General features: G+C 59.8%; 1 protein-coding gene across 3 annotated transcripts; it reads left to right on the top strand.

Moving 5' to 3' along the window:
* Nucleotides 1-80: 80 nt before the first annotated feature.
* On the top strand, nt 81-21455 carry SETD1A (SET domain containing 1A, histone lysine methyltransferase). Of its 3 annotated transcripts, none has more exons than XM_033102126.1 (19): nt 81-748; nt 1492-1656; nt 1873-1968; nt 3712-3982; nt 5067-5188; nt 5402-5631; nt 5908-6757; nt 6910-7695; nt 8223-8399; nt 8494-8581; nt 9286-9443; nt 9567-9654; nt 11344-11667; nt 16884-17912; nt 18275-18447; nt 18540-18650; nt 18807-18926; nt 20403-20540; nt 20639-21455. In XM_033102126.1, exons 2-19 carry the CDS (start codon nt 1507-1509, stop codon nt 20810-20812), a joined length of 5085 nt encoding a protein of 1694 aa, XP_032958017.1. In that variant the 5' UTR covers nt 81-748; nt 1492-1506; the 3' UTR covers nt 20813-21455. The 3 variants fall into 3 exon arrangements, with proteins under 3 accessions (XP_032958017.1, XP_032958018.1, XP_032958019.1); XM_033102127.1 differs by lacking the exon at nt 81-748 and adding an exon at nt 794-914; XM_033102128.1 differs by lacking the exon at nt 81-748 and adding an exon at nt 1009-1165.
* Nucleotides 21456-21471: the final 16 nt, after the last annotated feature.

Genomic DNA, 21471 nt, shown 5'->3' with positions numbered 1-21471 from the left:
TCGGTACGCTCTGACCACGCCCTCTGCGCACGACGCCTTGGCTCCGCCCACAGGAGAATTCGCAGATTCGCTAGGCCGGTTCCTCAGAATTACTCAGGCCTCTGGGCTCGACCGAAAATTCTCATGGGACTCGGAGAGGAGCTTTGGGCCGTATTTATCTCCCCCGGGTCGGAACTGGGCAGTTCCCCGAGCTGTGCTAGTGAGAAAGATCCATAAAAAGTGGCCGACTCTTGCCAACAGGGCTTGGCTAACCAGGCATTCTTTTCTTGACTCCACCAAGGCGGGGAAAGGGAGGAAACAGCTGGGGCCGGGACCTGTGGCGAATCTGCAGCCTCTTAGACTTTTGGCCGCGCAAGGAAGGGGCAGGCAAGAGGAGCGAAAGAGCGCGCGTCCCGTCCACCCATTCGCCCCGCCCGCCTGACGAATCTGCGCCCGTTCAACGCACCACTCCTCTCCCCGACTCGGGCTGGCCTCCTCCCCTCCGCCCCGCCCCCTTTTCCTCAGGGATTAGTCGCTGCTTTCGTCGCCGCCGATTCGTCAACGACCCCAGGCCCGAGCAGCTGGATAGCCGTGGAGAAACCCACTCTCCGGGGGATGCGGCCCGTCTCCAGGCTCCCTGGGCCGCAATTCTCGACCCTTACAGGGCGCCGGCCGAGGCGAAACCGCTATCCTCGGCACCGTGGGTCTCCCGGTGGCGCCCGTGGCGAAAGTGCGAATGTGGACACTGTGCCCGCTGGGCCTCGCGCAGGTGGCGGTGGTGTTTGGTGCGCGCGCCGGGGAGGTGGTGGTGGGGGGGCGCCGCCGCCGCCGCCACCGCTGCGGGGCCGGGTCTCGCGCTGCCGCCGCAGCCGCCGCCTCGCGCCACTAAGGTGCTGCGCGGGGTGGGGGGAGGGGGAGCCGCTCGACACGAGCGGGTGAGTGGGGCCGCGCCGCGCGTGCGCGGAGATGGGGGGGGCAGAAAGCGCCGGGGCGGGAGGAGAGGGCAGCGGCGCGCGTTCCTGCCACCTCCCTGCTCCGATTCGGGGCCGAAGCCGGGGCTCGGGCTCGGTCTCGCGGTGTTTCCAACGCCCCGAATAGGTGCCACCTCTTGGCTGGAGGATCGGGGCGCGGGGACGCGAGCGGGTGTGTGGGAGCGGGAGCCGGGCTTGGCCCGGGCCGCTGGCCGGTGAGGAGGCGGGAGGGGGCGGGGCCTGCCAGGGGGCGGGGGAGGGGTCTTGCGCCGAGGCCAAGTGGGGCGCGCGCTGGGGAGAGCCGGGGCGCGAGATGGGCCTGGGGTCCGCGAAGAGAGTTGGGAGGTGGAGAGAGAATGGGGTGTCGTGGCGAAAGTGTGCTTGGGGGGACATCGGGGGCCGCCACGGGTCATGGGGAGGTGGGGAAACTGGGGTGATGCGAGGACCCCGAGTCTGGGCTGGTCGGTGAGGGGCAGCAAGGGAGGCAAGCCTGAGACCTGACCCCGCGCCCCCCTCTTTGCGTGTCCCTCTGTCCTCACAGTGTAAATGAGCAAAGATGGATCAGGAAGGTGGGGGAGATGGGCAGAAGGCCCCGAGCTTCCAGTGGAGGAACTACAAGCTCATCGTGGATCCTGCCTTGGACCCTGCCCTGCGCAGGCCCTCGCAAAAGGTGTACCGCTACGATGGAGTCCACTTCAGTGTCAACGTGAGTGCCCCGGGCCGCTCCTTGCCAGCCGGGGAACTCGGCCCCACTCTCCGGTTAGCTCTGTGCAGCCCCCAGAACGTCTGTGCCCATAACCTGCTGGCTTAAAAAGTGGGTACCCAGCAGCCAGCTCTTGCAGAGGGGTCTCCGGAGGGGCTTCTTCGCGCTCCATAATGTGGTTTCACATCGTGTGCTTTCTATCCCTGCTTTCCTTTCTAGGACTCAAAGTATATACCGGTCGAAGACCTCCAAGACCCCCGTTGCCACGTCAGGTCCAAAAACAGAGACTTTTCCCTCCCAGTCCCTAAATTTAAGGTATGTGTCTGCTGGTGTCCTGGTGTGGTGGCCTTTGGAGGGGGTGGGGGTCCGTCCTCGCTGTCTGGCCGTACTGTAGCCAATAAAAGGGAGTTTTCCGATGAAAGGGTCTCAGCCAGGTCTAGCAGTGTCTGAAGCTGTGAGGGGATTGTTCTAGACAGGAGGTGTGGTTCACATTCTAGAAAGGTATAGGTGAGGGGTCCCAAGCAGGAGTGTCGACTTCTTGAAGGATATTATAAAGACAGGCTCAGTTGCTCTCCCTGTCACTCTGTATTCTAGACAGTGCACAGCTTGACAGTGCCCTGGTGTGATACCCCAGGTTCTCAACGGTTAAGGGGACTGTCAAGGCCAGGAACCCCATCCCTGGAGTCCTCTGTGCCTCACCCTTCATTTGGCCATTGGATCCTCCATCACGTTTCCTCAAAGATTCCCATTTTCCTGACCAGGCAGGATACTCCACAGGCTGGGCTTAGAAAACTGGTGGTTCTTAGTTTCCTTCACTAACTCTTTCTTCTTCTTCGTTTGTAAGTAAATCGTGTGTTGGGTTCTCTCACCCCTCTTTTTTTAAGTTCGTACACTTTGCCTGGACAATCTCTTTCACACCCATGAGTTTGACTATTGCTGAAATGTCCATGACTTCCAAATCTCGGTTTCCAGATGAGATCAGTCTCTAGAATTCCAGACATAGGTGCCTGGGAGTGGGACAGCTCCACCTGGAGGCCCCACGGCCGTCTCAGACTCGAAAGCAAATTCCCTTTCCCCCTTTAATCCTGCTCTCCCTTCCATCTACTCAGCTGCACAAGTTAGACACCCGGGAACCATTCTGTGATTCTCCTTTCATTTATCACATCATCTGTAACAAAGTTCTGCTGACTCTTTTTCCTAAACGTATATTTTTACCTTAATAATTCCACTTCATTGCTATTTCTGTAATGTAGACTCGTGTTCATTTCATTTCACCTGGTTTCCTTGCCTCCTTTCTCCATTTTATGCTCCGCTGTGCTGTCATTTTGTCTTTTTTATTTCACTATTCTCTGAGTTTACTCCGGTTGCCAAGTCTGTGTTCTTGCGTATTGATACATATGACTGACACACCTCCGCCTTTGCCACTGCGTACCTGTGTTCCATACACTTTGCAATTTCCAGGAAATGCTAAGTTATTTTCTACCCAGTGCCTTCTGAGTGCTTGTCCTGGTGGTGAACTCCTGCTTGTCCAAAACGCCCAGGATGAGTGACACCATCTCCATGCAATCTTCCCTGCCTCCCACTCTGAACAGAGGTCTCCTCCTGTGGGCTCCTGTACGCTCTGTCTGCATCTCTGCCAGCGCGTCCTGTGTCCTGTTAGCATTGTGTGTGTCTTTCTGTCTTGCCGACGTTCCCAGACGGTGGGCCAGCAGTCCATCTGTGGATTCCTAGTGCCCCGTCCATGGTGATCACTTCGTAAAAGCTGTTAGTGAATTATTTCTCTACAAATAGTTCCTTCCGTGTGTGTTTGTTCCTCAGTTTGTACATTACTTTTCCTGGTTCTTGCCATTGTGCTGTGGTGAGAAGAGGTCAGGGAAGAGAGGGGTCAAAAGTGATGTATCCCTTGATGGAGTCCCTTCCTATTCCCTTGTCTCTCAGTTTCCCAGTTCTGTTTCTCTTGACTCTTGCTCTAAGTTTCTCTTGCTCTAAGTTTCCCAGTGGACAAAGAAACAGAGGTCAGCTCTGAGACCCCACACTGAGCTCTCGTCCTCTCCGCAGCTGGATGAGTTCTACATCGGGCAGATCCCGCTGAAGGAAGTGACTTTTGCAAGGCTCAACGACAACGTGCGGGAGACTTTCCTGAAGGATATGTGCCGGAAGTATGGCGAGGTGGAGGAGGTAGAGATCCTTCTTCACCCCCGTACTCGCAAGCACCTGGGCCTGGCCCGCGTGCTCTTCACCAGCACGCGGGGAGCCAAGGAGACGGTCAAGAACCTCCACCTCACCTCGGTCATGGGCAATATCATCCATGCGCAGCTCGACATCAAAGGTGAGGCTCCCCTGCCCGCCGCCGCGGTAGGGCCCCAGCGGAGACCGTGCCCCCGATGGCTGCTGCGGCCAGGCAGGCGATCAGATTCGCGATGAGCCTTACCTGAGCCTCTTGGAGCCAGGTGGCTTTCTGGAATCAGGATCTTACAGAGGTGTTGTGGTACATAATGTTTTGTGTCATCTCCAGCAGGCTTGGGGAGCACGTGACTATACTTGTAAGAAAATGGATGAAGGGTCACACTAGGTAGGATGAATGAAAACTAGTAAGTAGCCTCAGCTCAGCTCAGCTTGTGACACTGAATTCCCCAAAATAGTGGGTGTTGAGGTTTTGGGGTTTTGAAATTTTGGATTGAGAATTAGGGACCTGTTGTATAGGCGAGTGAGGGAAGAACTCTAGGCTTCGGTGTCAGGGTAACAGGGAGGGTGGGGCTCATGGCGAGCTGTAATGCAGTGCCAGCTACAGGGGGGCAGTCCTTAGTTGGTATCAGCCAATTTGCAAGTGGGAATGAGGACTAATATTGCCAAATATTCCGGTTTTTTAAAGCCAGAAGTCTAGATTTTTATGTGAAATCTCATGGTTTTAAAATGTTGGGTCCCCACCCCCACCAAAAAAAAAAAAATTTTTTTTTTAAGTGACTGTGTAAGGCAAACAAAACAGCTGTGGGCTGGATTTAGCCCTGAGGCTGCCGTTAGGTTGTTTGTAGGATGAAGAGTATGACAGGACCTCATACCAGACGACCTGGGCTTGAATTCCAGTTCTGCCACTGACCAACTTTGTGACTTTGTGCAGGTCCATTTTCTTTTAAGTCTCTAACGAAGGGGCACCAACACTTTTCCCTCCCCGTGGTCATCCAGTATATTAACCCCTTTTGAGAAAGCGGAAGTGTCATAATCCATGTCGTTTGTAGTAGTTGTCAGGTGGAGGTGAGGTAGAAGGTCCCGGAGGTAGAGACAGAAGGTAGAAGAATTGAAATCCCCAAACCTGATACTTACCTTGACATCTGAGGACGACGTGAGAATACCAAGTCCGGAAGGAGTTGTCTTCCCCCATCTGACCCTGTGGGTTCCCGTTTTTCTTGCTCCAGGACAACAACGCATGAAGTACTATGAGCTGATAGTCAATGGCTCCTACACCCCTCAGACGGTGCCCACAGGGGGCAAGGCCCTGAGTGAGAAGTTCCAGGGCTCCAGTGCAGCCGCCGAGACGGTGAGAAGCCTGTGGGGCCATAGCTCTCGCCATGTGAGCGGCGGCTTGAGTGCGACGCCCGGTCTTCGGGAGGTTCTGCAAGTATTAGAAGAGCCAAGAAAAGATGTCTCGATACTTTCGAAAGACAGGGAACTGGGGTTCTTGGTTTGGAGAAAGGTAAGGTGTTAAATGGCACTCACTGTTCGTTTCTGCGTGCTCCATTCTCCCCTGCAGACCGAATCCCGCCGCCGGTCCTCCTCCGACACGGCTGCCTACCCGGCAGGCACCGCTGGGGTGGGCACGCCTGGCAACGGCACCCCTTGCTCCCAGGACACAAGCTTCTCCAGCAGCCGGCAAGACACCCCATCTTCCTTTGGCCAGTTTACCCCTCAGTCCTCCCAAGGAACCCCGTACACGTCTCGGGGCAGTACCCCCTACTCTCAGGACTCTGCCTACTCCAGCAGGTACAGACTGCCTGCCCTCTGGGACCCCCAGGTTCTGGGAGCGGCCGCTGCGAAAAAGAAACCCAGAGTCCCGAAGAAGGAGTTGGGAATAAGTTGTCCTAGTTTTTCTTAGATTCAGCCGACAAATCCCTGTTCTCAGGGCTCGCACTGGCTGGGTGTCAGCAGCGAGTGGGTCTCCTCTGGGGGCTGCGGAGGGGCGCTGGGTGCTGAGGCCTGAACCTGGGCTTCGCCACAGCTCCGCCAGCCCCACTGACTCACCCTGCGCTTTCCCTCCAGCACCACGTCGGCCTCCTTCAAGCCCCGGCGGTCAGAGAACAGCTACCAGGACTCCTTTTCCCGCCGCCACTTCTCTGCGTCTTCGGCCCCCACGACCACCTCTGCCGCCGTCTCTGTCACCACTGCAGCCACCGCCACCTCCTCCACCGCCTCCTCCTCCCTGTCCTCGTCCTCCTCCTCGTCCTCCTCTTCCTCGTCCTCTCATTTTCGTGGTTCAGACTCAAACTACCCAGCATATTACGAAAGCTGGAATCGCTACCAACGCCATCCTTCTTTCCCACCCCGCCGGGCAACTCGGGAGGAGGCCCCTGGGGCACCTTTTGCTGAAAATACCGCCGAACGCTTTCCACCCGCCTACACCTCCTACCTGCCCCCGGAGCCCAGCCGGCCCGCCGACCAGGACTACCGGCCTCCGGCCTCAGAGGCTCCGCCCCCGGAGCCTCCCGAACCTGGTGGAGGCAGCGGCGCTGGGGGGCTCAGCCCTGAGAGAGAAGAAGCCCGGACCTCCCCCCGCCCAGCCTCACCTGCCCGTTCCGGCTCCCCAGCCCCAGAGACCACCAATGAGAGTGTGCCCTTCGCTCAGCACAGCAGCCTGGATTCCCGCATTGAGATGTTGCTGAAGGAGCAGCGCTCCAAGTTTTCTTTCCTGGCCTCTGACACAGAGGAAGAGGAAGAAAACAGCACCACGGGCCCTGGGGCCAGAGACACGGGGATGGAGGTGCCGGCGGGGCCAAGTCACGGGCCCTGCACCCCCCCTCCAGCTCCAGCCAGCTTTGAGGACGTGGCCCCTGCAGGGAGTGGGGAACCAGTGGCTGCCCGGGAGTCCCCCAAGGCCAATGGGCAGAGCCAGGTGAGGTGGGGTCAGCCAGCAGAGGTGCCCGGGGTCAGGGAGGTGAGGTCAGGCCCAGGGGAGCGGGGAGGGCACTGGCAAGAAAGCAGGGGTTTGCGGGAAAGTCCAGGGTACGGGCAGAAGCTTCCTGTGACCCTCCTCTGCATCCCCAGGCTTCTCCATGCTCTTCCGGAGAGGACATGGAGATCTCCGATGACGACAGGGGCGGCTCGCCCCCTCCGGCCCCCACCCCCCCCCAGCAGCCTCCGCCCCCGCCCCCTCCGCCCCCTCCCCCGCCCCCCTACCTGGCTTCCCTTCCCCTTGGTTACCCCCCCCACCAGCCTGCCTACCTCCTCCCACCCCGACCTGAGGGGCCGCCGCCCCCTGAGTACCCGCCGCCTCCACCGCCACCCCCCCACATCTATGACTTTGTGAACTCCCTGGAGCTCATGGACCGACTTGGGGCGCAGTGGGGAGGGATGCCCATGTCCTTCCAGATGCAGACCCAGATGCTGACTCGGCTCCACCAGCTGCGGCAGGGCAAGGGGCTGGCTGCAGCCTCGACGGGCCCCCCTGGCGGGGCCTTCGGGGAAGCCTTCCTCCCGTTCCCGCCACCCCAAGAGGCGGCCTATGGCTTACCCTACGCCCTGTACACACAAGGGCAAGAAGGCCGCGGGGCCTACTCCCGGGAGGCGTACCACCTGCCTTTGCCCATGGCCACCGAGCCCCTGCCCTCGTCCTCAGTCTCAGGAGAGGAGGCCCGGCTGCCCCCCAGGGAGGAAGCCGAGCTGGCAGAGGGCAAGGCCCTGCCGTCGGCCGGCACCGTGGGCCGCGTGCTGGCCACCCTGGTCCAGGAGATGAAGAGCATCATGCAGCGAGACCTCAACCGCAAGATGGTGGAGAACGTGGCCTTCGGCGCGTTCGACCAGTGGTGGGAGAGCAAGGAGGAAAAGGCCAAGGTGAGGGCCAGGGCCAGGGCCTGCCCCGGGCAAGCTGGGGCTCCGCTGGAGGAAACAGCCCTCGGGCTTCTCTCGGAGACGCCGCTCAGAATAGAGAAAGGGATGGACGGTGAGGGCACGTGGACAGACACGGGGCACCTGGGGGACACCAGGTGGGCAGCGTCGCGGGGGGCGCATAGCACCGCAGAAGAGCATGAGCCCGAGAGCCCGAAGAGCCTTGTGCCGGCTCCGATGCCTGCTTGCGGTGGACGAGGCTCTTCAGTGTCTGTCTCTGGGCTTTAATCTGCAGCGTCTCCGTTTGTAGGGTGGGGAGGATAGGAACTATTTCCTCAGGGTCCTGGACTGTAAGCTCGCAGACCTGTGAGGAAATGCCTATCTGGGGGCTGGTGCAGCAGAGGTACGGCAGGGGTGGGCGCCAGGCGGATGAGCCAGGAGGCGTGTTCTGTGCACCGGGAGCCTGGCTGTAGTTCTGGCAGGAGGCAGGAGGGAGCGCCGGGGATCTGGGCTCAGTCCCCTCGTGCCCACAGCCGTTCCAGAATGCAGCCAAACAGCAAGCCAAGGAGGAGGATAAAGAGAAGACGAAGCTGAAGGAGCCAGGCCTGCTGTCCCTTGTAGACTGGGCGAAGAGCGGGGGGACCACCGGCGTGGAGGCTTTCGCCTTTGGGACAGGCCTGCGAGGGGCCCTGCGGCTGCCGTCCTTCAAGGTGCCCGGAGCCGGGGCCTCGCCCGGTGGGGAGGGTGGCTGGGAACCCGGAGTGTCTGAGCTCTAAGCGGGCCTCGTCTCTTCCCGTCCGTCAGGTGAAGCGAAAAGAGCCTTCAGAAATTTCAGAGGCCAGTGAGGAGAAGAGGCCCCGACCTTCCACCCCAGCTGAGGAAGATGAAGATGGTGAGTGGCGGGTCAGGTAGAAGGAGAAAGGCAAAGGCTGCTGAGACCCCAAGAGGAAAGCAGGAGGCGGGTGAAGGGGTGAGGTGTCTCACAGGCAAGGGCGCAGTGGAGATTGGGGGGCAGGGTTGTAAGAAGCAGCTCTGAGAGGGGTGAGAAGCTTCAGGTGGGTTGCTCCCGGGGTTTTAGTTACGGTTCTTACTCTGGTATGCGGAGTCAAGTTTTCTGTTTCAGTTTCCTGCTGTAAAACAGAAATGCTAACCGCAGCACCTAAAATCACAATATGGGGGACAAACAGGTCATCTCCCCACATTTACTGCCTAACGCTTAAGCCCTTCTGTAACCTCCTTACCCGTGGTCTCAGCCTGAGCCCCCGATTGACAGCGTCTGTGGCTGGGCCACTCCCTCGTCGGCCGCGTCTGCCTGGGAACCCTGGGCCTTAGTAGTTTCTTCCTGGACCAGACCTAGTCAGTCCGCTGCCCAGAAAACAGTGAAAGGCAAAACGAGTGTGATGCGTTTAAAACCATATCAGATGTTAATTGGCCTCTGAGGTCCTTGTGCTTCTGTGCTGAGCTTCAACTTCTTGGCTATAAATTGTCTGTGGGACGGTCAGGAAGGTCAGGGTACGCAGAGCCCGTCCCTCGAGGTCAGGAAGCAGTGATGTCACTTCTCATATCACGGCCCTAACTGCTACTCCCGGGTCCTAGATCCTGAGCGGGAGAAGGAGGCTGGAGAGCCGGGGCGGCCGGGGACCAAACCCCCAAAGCGAGACGAAGAGCGGAGCAAGGCCCAGGGCAAACAGCGCAAGGCCTTCGCTCTGGACAGTGAGGGGGAGGAGGCGTCCCAGGAGTCCTCCTCGGAGAAGGTACGAGCCAGCACCCGGCCTGCAAGGCCCGTCTCCTTCCTGGGCCCTGGGGCCCAGGCAGCTCTGTCCTTTGGAGGACCAGCGGCCTCCTCCTGTGAGTGCCCGTTTGTCCCTTTCCTTAAGGATGAGGACGAGGATGAGGAAGATGAGGAAGATGAAGAGCGTGAGGAAGCCATGGATACTGCGAAGAAGACGACAGAGGCGTCGGATGGTAAGCAGGGCCAGAGGCGGCAGGACTCCGGCCGGGGGGCAAGGGGCTCCGCTCCCCAGGCAGCCCTTTCCTGACCCACAGAACCTTCCCGCTGGCTTACGGCCACTGTGTCCTCCCGCAAATCAACTTTGTGGTGCCGCCCTTTGGCAGCCTGGGCCCATTGTGAACAGTAGCCCAGGACCCGGAATGCTCCCTCCTCCCCGCTCTGCTGCCCACGCGGCTCCCCCTAAGGCAGCCTGGCAGAGCCTGATCCTTTGCCGAGCAGTCGGGACAAGGGGTGCCTCTCCTGCTGTCCCCGATGCCACCAGACTGCTTTTCCGCCTGGAAGCTTTGAGCTGTCTTTAAGGCTCAGCCACTAAGCCATGCCTCCCTCTTCCCTTCCCTGCGGCTGCCATCCGCAGACACAATTTCTCTTCCTCAGCTGACACCTGTCTGCCCCTCCACACTCACTGGTGTTCGCGTCCATGGTGTCTTTTCACGCGTTTGTGCAGAACTATGTCCTGAGCCCCGCTCTGTACCAGGCACTCTTGTAGGTGGTGGGGACATATCAGTGACCACGACAGATGTGGGTCCTGCTCTTGTGGAGCTTGTGACCAGTGGTGGGGAGGAGGAGACTTGGCAAACAAGTGAACAAATGGTAGCTAGCGTTTGTGGCACAGATGCGTGCTTGGAAGAAGGTAACGTAGGTTAGTGAAGTAGTGATGGTGGGGGCTGGGGAAAGAGCAGCTGTTTCATGTCCGATGGTGGAAGAAGGTGCCGTGTCCGCAGAGGCCAGAACGGTGAGATTGGTGACCCGACACCTGCGCAGTAAAGCACAGGACAGGTCGTCTGTGTATGGGGCGGGGGGTTGTGCAGACCCCGCACGTCCTTGGGGTCCCCGCCTTGTGTCAGTCCCGCTCTCCGTTTCCTGCTGCCCTGCCTTTTCTCACTCGGAGGCTGCAGAAGTGTCGACAGGATTCCCTGTCTGTTTCCATCCTCCCCCCATGTCCCAGCCCATCTTCCAGCCTGCTCATGGGATGACCACTTCGGATCCTGTTTCTTCCTCCGCTACGTGTTTTCCTGGCTGCCCGTGTCCCACAGGCGATTCCTCAGCCTGATGCTTCAGGCTGTTTAGGATCTGGCTCCCGTGTCACCTGTTCAGCTCCATCTTCTCATTCTCCAGACCCCTGCCCGGCTGCCACCGCCTTCTACTCCAACTCACCCATTTATGTTTCTCGAAGGCTGCAGAACTCTTAATTTCTTAGAACCCTTCCAACGTATCATCACCTAGAGGCACAGCTTGTGCTGCTTCCTGAGCTTGTTCTGCCTCAGCCCTTTTTCCGCCTGTCATCCAGGCACTTGGGGAAAAGCTCGATCGTCAGCAGGCTGCCCGCCAGTCTCCAGTGCCCCGTCTTCTCCTGACCTTTGACATCCTGCTTAGTCCCCGTGTCCGTTCTCATCATCGTCCTCACCTTCAGTATCCCCGGCCCAGGAACGCCTCCCCTGAGCTGGCCCTGCAGGCAGGATCCAGGCCCCCCACCCTTCTCACTGTGGTTTATCCCCCTGAACGAGTGGTCCCCCGCTCCCTGCGGGCGGGACTGGCCCACCTGGCACAGGCTGGCACACCCTCATGGTGGAGTCAGCGAGCGACCCGTCGGGGCCCAGAGAGGGTCTTCCCACCTCGCCTGACTGCCCCTTCTGGCTTTGCAGGCGAGGACGAGGACAGCGGCTCGTCCTCCAAATGTTCTCTGTATGCCGACTCAGATGGGGACGACGACAGCGCCTCGGACTCCGAGAGTGGCAGCTCGTCCAGCTCCTCCTCTTCCTCCTTGGCATCCTCGGCGTCATCTGAATCCTCTTCTGAAGAAGAGGAGGAGGAAGAGCCGCCAGCAGCCATCCCCTCGGCATCCCCACCCCCCAGAGACAGCCCTGCGCCCCTGCCAGCCCCGGTGGAGGAGCCCAGGCCAGAGCGGGTTGTGGGCTCCCCCGTCACGCTGCTCCCCGAGCAGGAGAAGTCTCCAGCAAGGCCTGCAGGTAGGTGGCGCGGAACTGGCTTTACGAGGGTGTGCGCGTGCGCGTGTGTGTCAGTGGCAGTGCTGGGGTTGGCGCTTATCAGCCGTGCGTACGTGTCTGGCTTTGCTGGACAACATACAAAGTTGGGCAGAAGTCACTGTCCTGTCCCTCGTCCCTGGAGGATGCTGACTGCCCAACACACTCCAGCTGCGTGGCCGTAAGTGGCTTCAGAGCCAGACCAGGCACTCGGTACTGAAGTAAAGCAGAGTGGTCTCTTCCCAAGTAAGTTAAGGAAAAAACTCCCAACCCGACCAGTTCCTCCTGTGCTATTGTTACGCCTATTCCTTGATACGCCTATACACTTGCATATACTACATGCAAGTGTAGTATATACTTGCATGGGATTAAATGGACAGATCGGTAGAAAACTACCAAAAACGTTAACTCAGAACTTATTTCTAGCTCAGCCTTCCTTTGTAGACTTGCACATTCAATTGTTACTTTCTAGCACACGCGTAATTTTATCCTGTTGCGCGGACTGTGTGTGTTCAGGCAATCGCTGTTTATTCACCGAGTACTTAGCATAGGGGAGAGCCTATGATGATGTACGCACAACCCGTCTGGCCCTCATGCAGCTTATGGTCTGTAGGGAGAGACAGTTGAGTAATGAAAGCTAAGAATCTGTTTCCAGCTGTGATAAGCACCATGAAGGAACAGGGTACTCTGAGAAGCTGAGCACATCTGCGATCTGTGGGGACGTCACACCTGTTAGACGTCCTTCCTGCTGCAGCCTCACAGGGCTGTGAAATCCTGCCAATCCCACAGGAGGGTGTGATGAACATGTGCCAAGGCCCGAAGGCATGGAAGCGGCGTGTAGGAAGGCAGGAAAGAAAGTGAACCTGGAGGGTTGAAAGGAGGGGGTTGGGGTGAGCAGTGAAGCAGGGCTGGCCCGGGCAGTGCAGAATGAGAGGCCACTTACTCGTCACCTGAAGGCAGTGGGAAATGGCATCAGAGGAGCGACAGGCTTGCATTGGTGTTTGAAAAGATGGAGTGTGGAGAGAACTTGGGAAGGGCCAGAGCTGATACAGGAAGGTTGAGGCCGCTGCTGTCATTAGGCAGCGCGGGCGCCGTGCAGCAGGGTGGTCTGTGGGGTGAGGAACTGTTTGCGCACCTGCTGAGAGATGCCCCGTCCTCAGAGATCGCCAGCACGTGACTGAGACTCTGCAGTCTGAGAGGCAGTGGCCACATGAGGGGACCGCAGGCTGGGCGCTCTGTCCGGGTGCAGACCCCTGGAGAGGAGGCTTGGAGGCTCATTAACCCCATGGTGCCCGCCGGCCTCAGACCCTCCGTAGCAGAAGAGCCAGTGGGGTCATGGGTCAGAGGTTATCAGTCTGGTACCTTTTTTTCATTAGGGTGGGAAGAAAGTGCGGGATGTGGTCGGATTTGCAGTTCAGAAAGATCAGTCTGGCAAGAGGCTGAGGGATTTGGAAGACGTGAGGAAAGTGGTCGGGCAGACGACCCATGAGAAGGTTTGGGGGGTGTGGGTGAGTGAAGGGCATAGACTAAAGCGGGGTGGTTACGGGGTGCAGGAAGTAGACGTGGGGTGAGGATCTGAGAGAAATGGAGGAGACAGAACCACTTGGTTAAACTCCTTCTCAGGAAAGGAAGCTCAGGGAGAACCAGTTAGGAGGAAAGCCGGTGCGTTTCGTTGGCTTGCGTTTGTCATGCCTCTGGGACCGCCAGGTAGAAATTGACCAGTTGAGTAACAGGTAGTTGAAGCAATCGATCCGCAGCCCTGGGAATGAGGCTGGTGCTTGAGAGCAGTGACGGTGTGGGTGTGGTGTGCTCGTCTGCCTAGGAGGATGCGTGAAACGAGAGCAAGGGCCAGAGCCCTGCAGTCTTCCAGGAGCCAGGCGGGCAGAGGGAGCCAGAGGGGCTGAAAAGGAGGGATCAGCGAGGTGGGAAGGAAAGCAGGCCGCTCGAGTCCCAGGAGGAGGGAGTGGTTCGTATCAGCAGACCACAGGGGAGGGTGTACGATAGGAAACGTGTCTGTTGGATTTGGCAGTTAGGTCACTGGTGACCTTATCAGTTTCAGTGGAGTGGGTCAGACTGCAGCCAAGTTACAGGGTGTGAAGGAGTGAGGACAGGCCCTGGCCTACCTTCTGGACTGTTCTGTTGGGAAAGAAGAGAGGGACTTGGGGGTGTAATTAATGACACTTATTAACATTTGTTGAGTGCCTGAGTACCAGGCTCCAGGCCTGCACTTTCCCTTTCTCGGTCAGTCCTCACCACATCCTTCTTACTCCCATTTTACAGGGGAGGACGTCGAGGTTTAGGGAACTACTCGAGGTTACCCAGCTGTGATTGGAGACAGCGCGGACAGAATGCAGGGCGGATGGGGGGAGGGGTGGCTTCTCAAAGGAGGTGACACTTGAGTGTGTTCCCAAGCCGGCAGAGGAACCAGGAGAGAGGCATACCTGCTGGGTTAGCACACGTGGGGGTCGTGCACACACCTGGGGGCTCGTGCCTCAAGGCCTACTTTTCTCTCTGCCGCAGAAAAGTGGGAAGTTTTCTGAGCCTTACGGTGAAGTAGGAGCTTTGGAAAGTGAGGCGAGTGAGGAGGAAAGCTGGCTGGGTTTGCCAGAGAATCAGAAGCCCTCCGTGCAGTGGAGGGTGGGGCTAAAGGAGGAGAGAAGGCAGGGGTGGGGGGTCCGCAGGGTGGAAAGTGCTATGAAAGAGGGCAAAGTGAGGGTGCCTGCAGTCTGGGCACGAGAAAGAAAGAAAGTGCATCTGGGAGGAAGGTGATGGGGCTAGAGAGCGGTGAGAGGATGGGAAATTGCAAGGGTGCCCTGGGGTAAGCTGAAGGGACCTGCGAAACTGTGGTCAGAGGGTCAGGGCCCAAGGGGGGACTGTGCTGCGGGTGACAAGGTCAGGTGTGTGGCTGGTGAAGGGTAACAAGATGGAAGAGGTTACTGGACATGTGAAATCGGGTAAACGGGGGACATCAGAGTCCCGGAGGCAGATGGCAGAGGTGAGCGACGAGAGGACGATTAAGGCAGGTCCCTTGGCTTTTAGAGAATGAGAGGGAAATCCCAGTTACCACAAATGCGACCAGATAGGGGACTGTGTGGCCTGAATGGCAGGAGCCTGGGGGAGGGGGCTTGTTGGTGGAACCCAAAGACAGGACCTGGTGTCTCTAGGACTTGCTTTTTTCTGTCTTCTGATCGGGTTTTTCTCTTCTCCTGCGAATGGGCTTCCTCTGCTGTCCGTTCCATAAGGGGGGGTTCGCCCTCAGACAGACGTCCTGTCCTAGATCCTCTTTCTGGGGAAGGTTCTGGTTCGGCTTACTAGGGTCAGGTAGCCGTCAGGTAATGAGGGTCGGGGGGCAGAGAGCAGGGCAGGTCCTGCAGTAGAAACAGTGGCTTCTGGGAGTTGTGTAGACTGGGAAACTATCCGGAAAGTTGTCTCCCTAAAGGGAAGGTGTCCTTTAGGGCAGGGAATGTTGTGTGAAGACGCTGAGCCCAGATGGGCGTTTGTTCTCCTCAAGAGCCAGGCTTCCAGAGGGCACAGGGCACCAGGCTGGGAGGATGGTTCAGAGGGGAGGCTGCCCCAAAACTCTGGGAGAATTGGTGAGAGAACTCCCAGATCCTGGAGAGCCTGGGCCGAGCTCCTGGGACCTCGCTGGCCTCACAGTGGACCCCAGATGGCCTCAGGCCGTGGGGCGCGCAGCCGAAGACCTTGCTCAGGGTGCTGGACGGGGGCACAGGCAGTGGACACGTGATGACGGCCTGCTCGATGGGCCTGGTGCAGGTGCTGTCCAGCTCTGAGCGGCAGAGGCAGCTGTGAAACCCCTGAGGCCCAGTGCAGGAGGCCAGAGCATGGACTGAGCTCGGGCTGCCCAGGGCACACCTTGTTCTGCCCTTTGCTAGCTGTGTGGCCTTGAGCAGGTCACTAACCTCTCTCTGCCTCAGTTTCCTTGTCTGTCAGATAGGATTAATATGAGTCCCCATCTCCTAGGGTTGCTGGGAGAATTAAATGAGTAGTTAACACATGTAAAGGTGTGGATTAGTGCTTGGCATCCAATACCAGCTATTAACCTGCTGCAGCCAACTTGAAGACGGGCAGTTGAGAGCCACCAACCAGCCTGCTGGTTCTGAGGGAAGATATTACCGACATCTGAGGAAGTTGGGAGCTTTCACAGAGGAGGCGGCATTAAGCCGGGTCTAAAAGCTGCGTGTCAGCTTTGCCCATGGGCACGGGGGGAGGCATTCCAAACCAAGGGAACCACGTACACGTCAGCAAGCGCCAGGACCCTAAAAGGCCATGCAAGTTTGGGTGGCTAAAACCTAGGGTGAGCGGGTGAGGCGTAGAATAGCCTCACAGGGCTTGTCCAGGGTCTGCCCGCTCCAGGGAAAGGGCTGTCCACCTGCAGCAGACTTGGAGGGTCCCGACAGAGGGAGGATGCGCTCCCTCCCGGTCCTGGGGGCGGCAGCTGGGGACTGACGAATGGCAGGGCTTGCTCAGACAGGCCGGGTACCCCCCCAGCCCAGCCTCATCTTTGGGGTGTCAGCTGCCTTTCAGCTTCTTTAGGGGAGACTCCTGACACCCTCCCCACTTGAGCAGATCCCCAGTGCCATTTGGGAGGCAGTGGGGAGGAGGCAAATTTTATAATATAGTTTAATACAAAGATTCAGCTTTTTACATTGTATCTCTTCCACCTCACTAAATAGAATGTTGTTTGCGGTTGAAATAATGGATACTTTAGTTCAGATGTGGCTGTTGCATCCTCACTGTAAATGCCGCGGCAAAAGTATCTCGGTCTGGACACCTACTTGGTGGATATAGTTCTGGAGGCCGAGGGTTTGTTTCCTTTGAGCCCCCCTCTCCCCACTTCCCCCTTCCCCTTTGGGGCTGTGATTTGTTTCCTGTAACTGTTGGACTTCGAAGTATCTGCTCAGTGATTTTTCCATACCTGACATGAAGTTGGTGCTCAGTAATGTGGAGTGTATGAACGCACAGGTGCAAACCCCTCCTGTGGAGGGGACCACAGCGCTGGAGACACTGCAGGTGTGACGGGCAGGAGTGTCAGGGACGGAGGACAGGATGAGTGCGCCCCCTCCCCGCCCCCAGTGCAGAGGCAGCTGGGGGGTTGTGGACGCCCCGGGCGGCTGGTCGGTCTGGCGATGGTGGGCCGAGAAGCTGACCCTCTCCCCTTCCCTGTGCTGCTTCCTTCCCAGGATCTGCGGAGGAGCCAGCTCACCGAGTGCCGCAGCCCCCGCCAGAGCCACCGGCGGGGCCTCCCACCCCTGCCCCCCGCCCTCACGAGCGCCCCTCCTCGCCTATCCCCCTCCTGCCCCCACCTAAGAAACGCCGGAAAACCGTGTCCTTCTGTGCCGTGGAGGAGGCACCAGCCCCAGAGCCTTCCCCGGCGGCCCCCCTGCAGGTCCGGTCTCCTGGCCCCAGCTCCCGCAAAGTCCCCCGCGGCGTGGAGCGGACCATTCGCAATTTGCCCCTGGACCATGCATCTCTGGTCAAGAGTTGGCCCGAGGAGGTGTCCCGAGGAGGTCGGAGCCGGGCTGCCGGCCGAGGACGCTCCACTGAGGAAGAAGAGGCCGAGTCGGGGACAGAGGTGGACCTGGCGGTGCTGGCCGACCTGGCTCTGACCCCCGCCCGGCGCAGGCTGGCCGCCCTGCCTGCTGGCGACGACTCGGAGGCCACGGAGACGTCGGACGAGGCCGACCGCCTGGGCCCGCTGCTCAGCCACGTCCTGCTGGAGCACAACTACGCTCTGGCCGTCAAGCCGCCACCGTCCACGCCGGCGCCGCGGCCCCCGGAGCCTGCGCCTGCCCCCGCCGCCCTGTTCAGCTCCCCGGCGGACGAGGTCCTGGAGGCCCCGGAGGTGGTGGTGACCGAGGCAGAGGAGCCGAAGCCGCCGCAGCGCGAGCAGGGGCCGGGCGCGGAGGAGGAGGGCTCCGAGTCGTCCGAGAGCAGCAGCAGCAGCGGCAGCAGCAGCAGCAGCGACGGCGCCATCCGGCGGCGCAGCCTCCGCTCGCACACGCGCCGCCGCCGCCCGGCCCCGCCCCCGGCCCCGCCCTCCGCCTTCGAGGCTCGCAGCGAGTTTGAGCAGATGACCATCCTGTATGACATTTGGAACTCGGGCCTGGACCTGGAGGACATGGGCTACCTGCGGCTCACCTATGAGCAGCTGCTGCAGCAGACGAGCGGGGCGGACTGGCTCAACGACACCCACTGGGTCCACCACACCAATATCCTGAGTCCAGGCCCCGAGTGGGGTGGGGCGGCCTTCCCGAGGCCACGCGGGAGTGTCCCCCTCCCTGTCCACTTTTCTGCCATCTTCCGGCCTCCTGGCTTTCTCCTCTGCGTGGTGGTTCTCCTCTGGCCACCAAGCCACCCTTCTCTCTGCCCCCTGCCTCTCTTCCGCCTCCCAAAGTTTTTCTGGCAGAAAGGTGCTCTAAGACTCATTTCTCCTCATCCTTCTGTCCTCCTCACGCCACACGCTCAGGCCCTCCAGCGAAGGTCAGCCTGGGGCTGGGCCTAGGGGGACGGGAGTGGGGTCGTAGGGATCTGGGCGGCAGGAACCCGCTCTCTTCCTTAACGCGCCCTGCACTCACCAACCTGAGCGCTCCCAGACGCCGGCGGCGGCCCCAGGACGGGCCCCGGGAGCACCAGACGGGCTCGGCCCGCAGCGAAGGCTACTACCCCATCAGCAAGAAGGAAAAGGACCGGTACCTGGACGTGTGCCCCGTCTCAGCCCGGCAGCTGGAAGGGGCGGACACTCAGGTGAGGCTCTGCCCTGGCACAGGCCCCGCAGGCATGCGCCCCTGTCCCGGGGTCTGTCGTCATCTGCTCCCTCGGTGTCCTGCTTCTCACAGGGGACTAACCGGGTGCTCTCCGAGCGCCGGTCTGAGCAGCGGCGGCTGCTGAGTGCCATCGGCACTTCTGCCATCGTGGACAGCGATCTGCTGAAGCTGAACCAGCTCAAGGTGCGCCCGGAGCTGGGGAGGGGCAGCGTCCCTGTGGAGTCCCCTAGGGGTGGGGGTGGGCCCAGAAGCCAGAAGGCGCTCCTGGCCTGGAGGGCTGCAGGGAAAGCCAGGAGGCCGCATGAGGGAGGCCTCCAGCAGCCTGCCTTCTGCCTGTAGTTCCGGAAGAAGAAGCTCCGATTCGGCCGGAGCCGGATCCACGAGTGGGGCCTGTTTGCCATGGAGCCCATTGCAGCAGATGAGATGGTCATCGAGTATGTGGGTCAGAACATCCGCCAGGTGAGGCCCCATGCCCGGCCCAGGTCTGATGGCAGCGTGGGATGCCGACCTGAGGCCCGCCTACCTCTGCACAGAGCCCCACAGACCTTCCAAGAGTTAGCCAGTGCAGCCTGCCTCCTTTTTGCCTTTGTTCTCCTCCTTTCTTTCCTTCTCCTCCTCCCTCCTTCTCTCACCCCCACCCTCTCCCTTCCCGCTCCCTCCCTATGGGTAATGGGTCCTAGTAAAGTAGTAAACTAGATGTAATGACCCAGCAAGAAACAAGACTAATATTGTATCTGCCTTTAAGGACCTCAGTTCAGTGGGGAAGGCAGGTAAACAGGCAACGCCAGTAAAGAATGGCAGTTGTTTAATGCAGAAGGGAAGTCCAGAGAGGCAAGGGCAGTTTGAGCAGTGCTGTGTGTACCAGGAGCTGGAGGAGGAGGAGCTCCAGCCTCAGGTGGGGGAGGGGGGCAGCATGTACGCGGGCCTGCAGGCAGAGAGTCCGGAGGGTACCGAGGCGAGGTGGGAAACTGCAGGCCATTGGCTGCCGTGTACAACTGGGGCGGCCAGTGGCCGCCAGACTGCCCAGAGCTTACGAGCCACGTCAGGTTCGGACTGATGGTGAGAACAGTGCAGAGCATTAAACGTGAAGAGGGGACTCCGGGGGTCATCAGCTCCCTCGGGTGAAGAGAGAACTAGACTGAGACTAGTGGGGGGTGGGGGGCTGTCGTAGAGACCAGACAAAGGCGGGGCACCTGCACCCGGCAGTGGCCGCCAAAGGAGCTGGCAGGACCAGGCCAGGCCACAAGTTCGCTCTGGAGGATGAGGGCAGGGCTGGAGCCGTGCCAGAGTCAGGAATGAGGAGGACTCGCAGATGTGCAGTCAAGATGGGCTCCAGTCAGAACGCTTGAGGTTCCAGTGCCGGGGGGCCTCTAGAGGGTGACACCCAGCAGGCCCTCAGGTGGACTGGGGCTGGGGCTGGACGATTGGGGGAGCCCCCAGCACTTAGCTGGCAGTTGAAGCCCCGAGCGAGAGTCCCCCTGCGGGGAGAGTGCAGGGGGCTGTGCCCCACTTTCTGGGGAAGAGTTAGTTATTCCTTGTCACGTAAGAATGTTACAGGCCAGTGGGTCCTGTGAGGAGGCGAGTCGGGTTTGGTCCATGAAACGGCCACTGTCATCTCGGGCACTGCCGCAGCCCCACGGCACACTGGGGGCTCCACTGGGGGCCAGTGGCTGCTTCTGCCCGGTGACCAGTGTGGACTCCCCCGCCCGGGGTCCTCCGAGTGACTTAAATAGCAGCCGAAGGGACAGTGGGGTGGCTGTAGGAGGGACGCAACGTTGGGGTGTCCACGCCTGGGCTGAGTGGGAGCCAGAGGAGACCTGCAGTGGCCCCAGGGGGTCATGGAGATTATCCAGACTCCCATCACAGGGCTGGGGGACCCGCCAGTCTGGCAGGAAGCTGGGGGGCGGCTCCCTGACTTGGCACCCCCCCTACCAGATGGTGGCTGACATGCGGGAGAAGCGCTACGCGCAGGAGGGCATTGGCAGCAGCTACCTGTTCCGGGTGGACCACGACACCATCATCGATGCCACCAAGTGTGGCAACCTGGCGAGGTTCATCAATCACTGCTGCACGGTGTGTGGGGGGCGGGGCCAGCGGGCGGGGCGGGGCCATGGGGGCGGGGCCGGGGCCGCGGGCGGGGCGCGGCTCACTCCGCCCCCCCCACCCCGCAGCCCAACTGCTATGCCAAGGTGATCACCATCGAGGCCCAGAAGAAGATCGTGATTTACTCCAAGCAGCCCATCGGCGTGGATGAGGAGATCACCTACGATTACAAGTTCCCGCTGGAGGACAACAAGATCCCGTGTCTGTGCGGCACCGAGAGCTGCCGCGGTTCCCTCAACTGAGGCGGGCCAACTGGCGCCCACACCCCTATTTATTCCCCTTGGTGCCCTGAGCTCCCAGCCCCCCAGCCTTAGTGGGCTCAAGAGGGCCCACATGCCCCCAACTCTGAATATGGAGCGGGGAGCCCTGAGCCTTGCAAGGGAGCCTCAGCCCCTTGAGGCAACTTGTGCCTCCCCTGTCACTCCTCACCCACCCCCTAATTTTTTTTCTTTGCGGAGAAGAAGCTGTAAATGTTTTGTAGCTGCCAGCAGCTGTTTCCTGTGGAAACCTGGGGTGCCAGCCTGTACAGATCCTGTCCTTGGGGGATGCACACCCCCCTCGCTTTGTGTTAATGGGGCTTCCCCTTCGTGCCCTGCGTGCACCCCTCCCCAGTTCAGGGGTCTCGAGGGGCAGTGGCCATGTTCTCCCCCTGGGGGGGGCCTGCGCCCCCCAGTCCTGGGGACTCCGTGCCTGGAACCCTGCCTCATCGTCTGTTCCTGCCAGGCCCCGTGGGTCACCCTCCCACCCTGGTGTCTGGAGGCTCGCGCAGCCAGGCCGGGCGGTGGAGGGGGCAGGCCCTTTCTGTTGGGCTGGATTGTACATATGTTAATAGCACAAACCCAATGCCACATTTTTATAATTGTGATTAAACTTTATTGTACAAAAGTGCTTGTTTGGTATA

This window comes from Rhinolophus ferrumequinum, assembly GCF_004115265.2.
Source record: "Rhinolophus ferrumequinum isolate MPI-CBG mRhiFer1 chromosome 15 unlocalized genomic scaffold, mRhiFer1_v1.p scaffold_54_arrow_ctg1_1, whole genome shotgun sequence".
Lineage (NCBI taxonomy): Eukaryota > Metazoa > Chordata > Mammalia > Chiroptera > Rhinolophidae > Rhinolophus > Rhinolophus ferrumequinum.
This window is presented reverse-complemented; position numbering and strand designations above follow the sequence as displayed.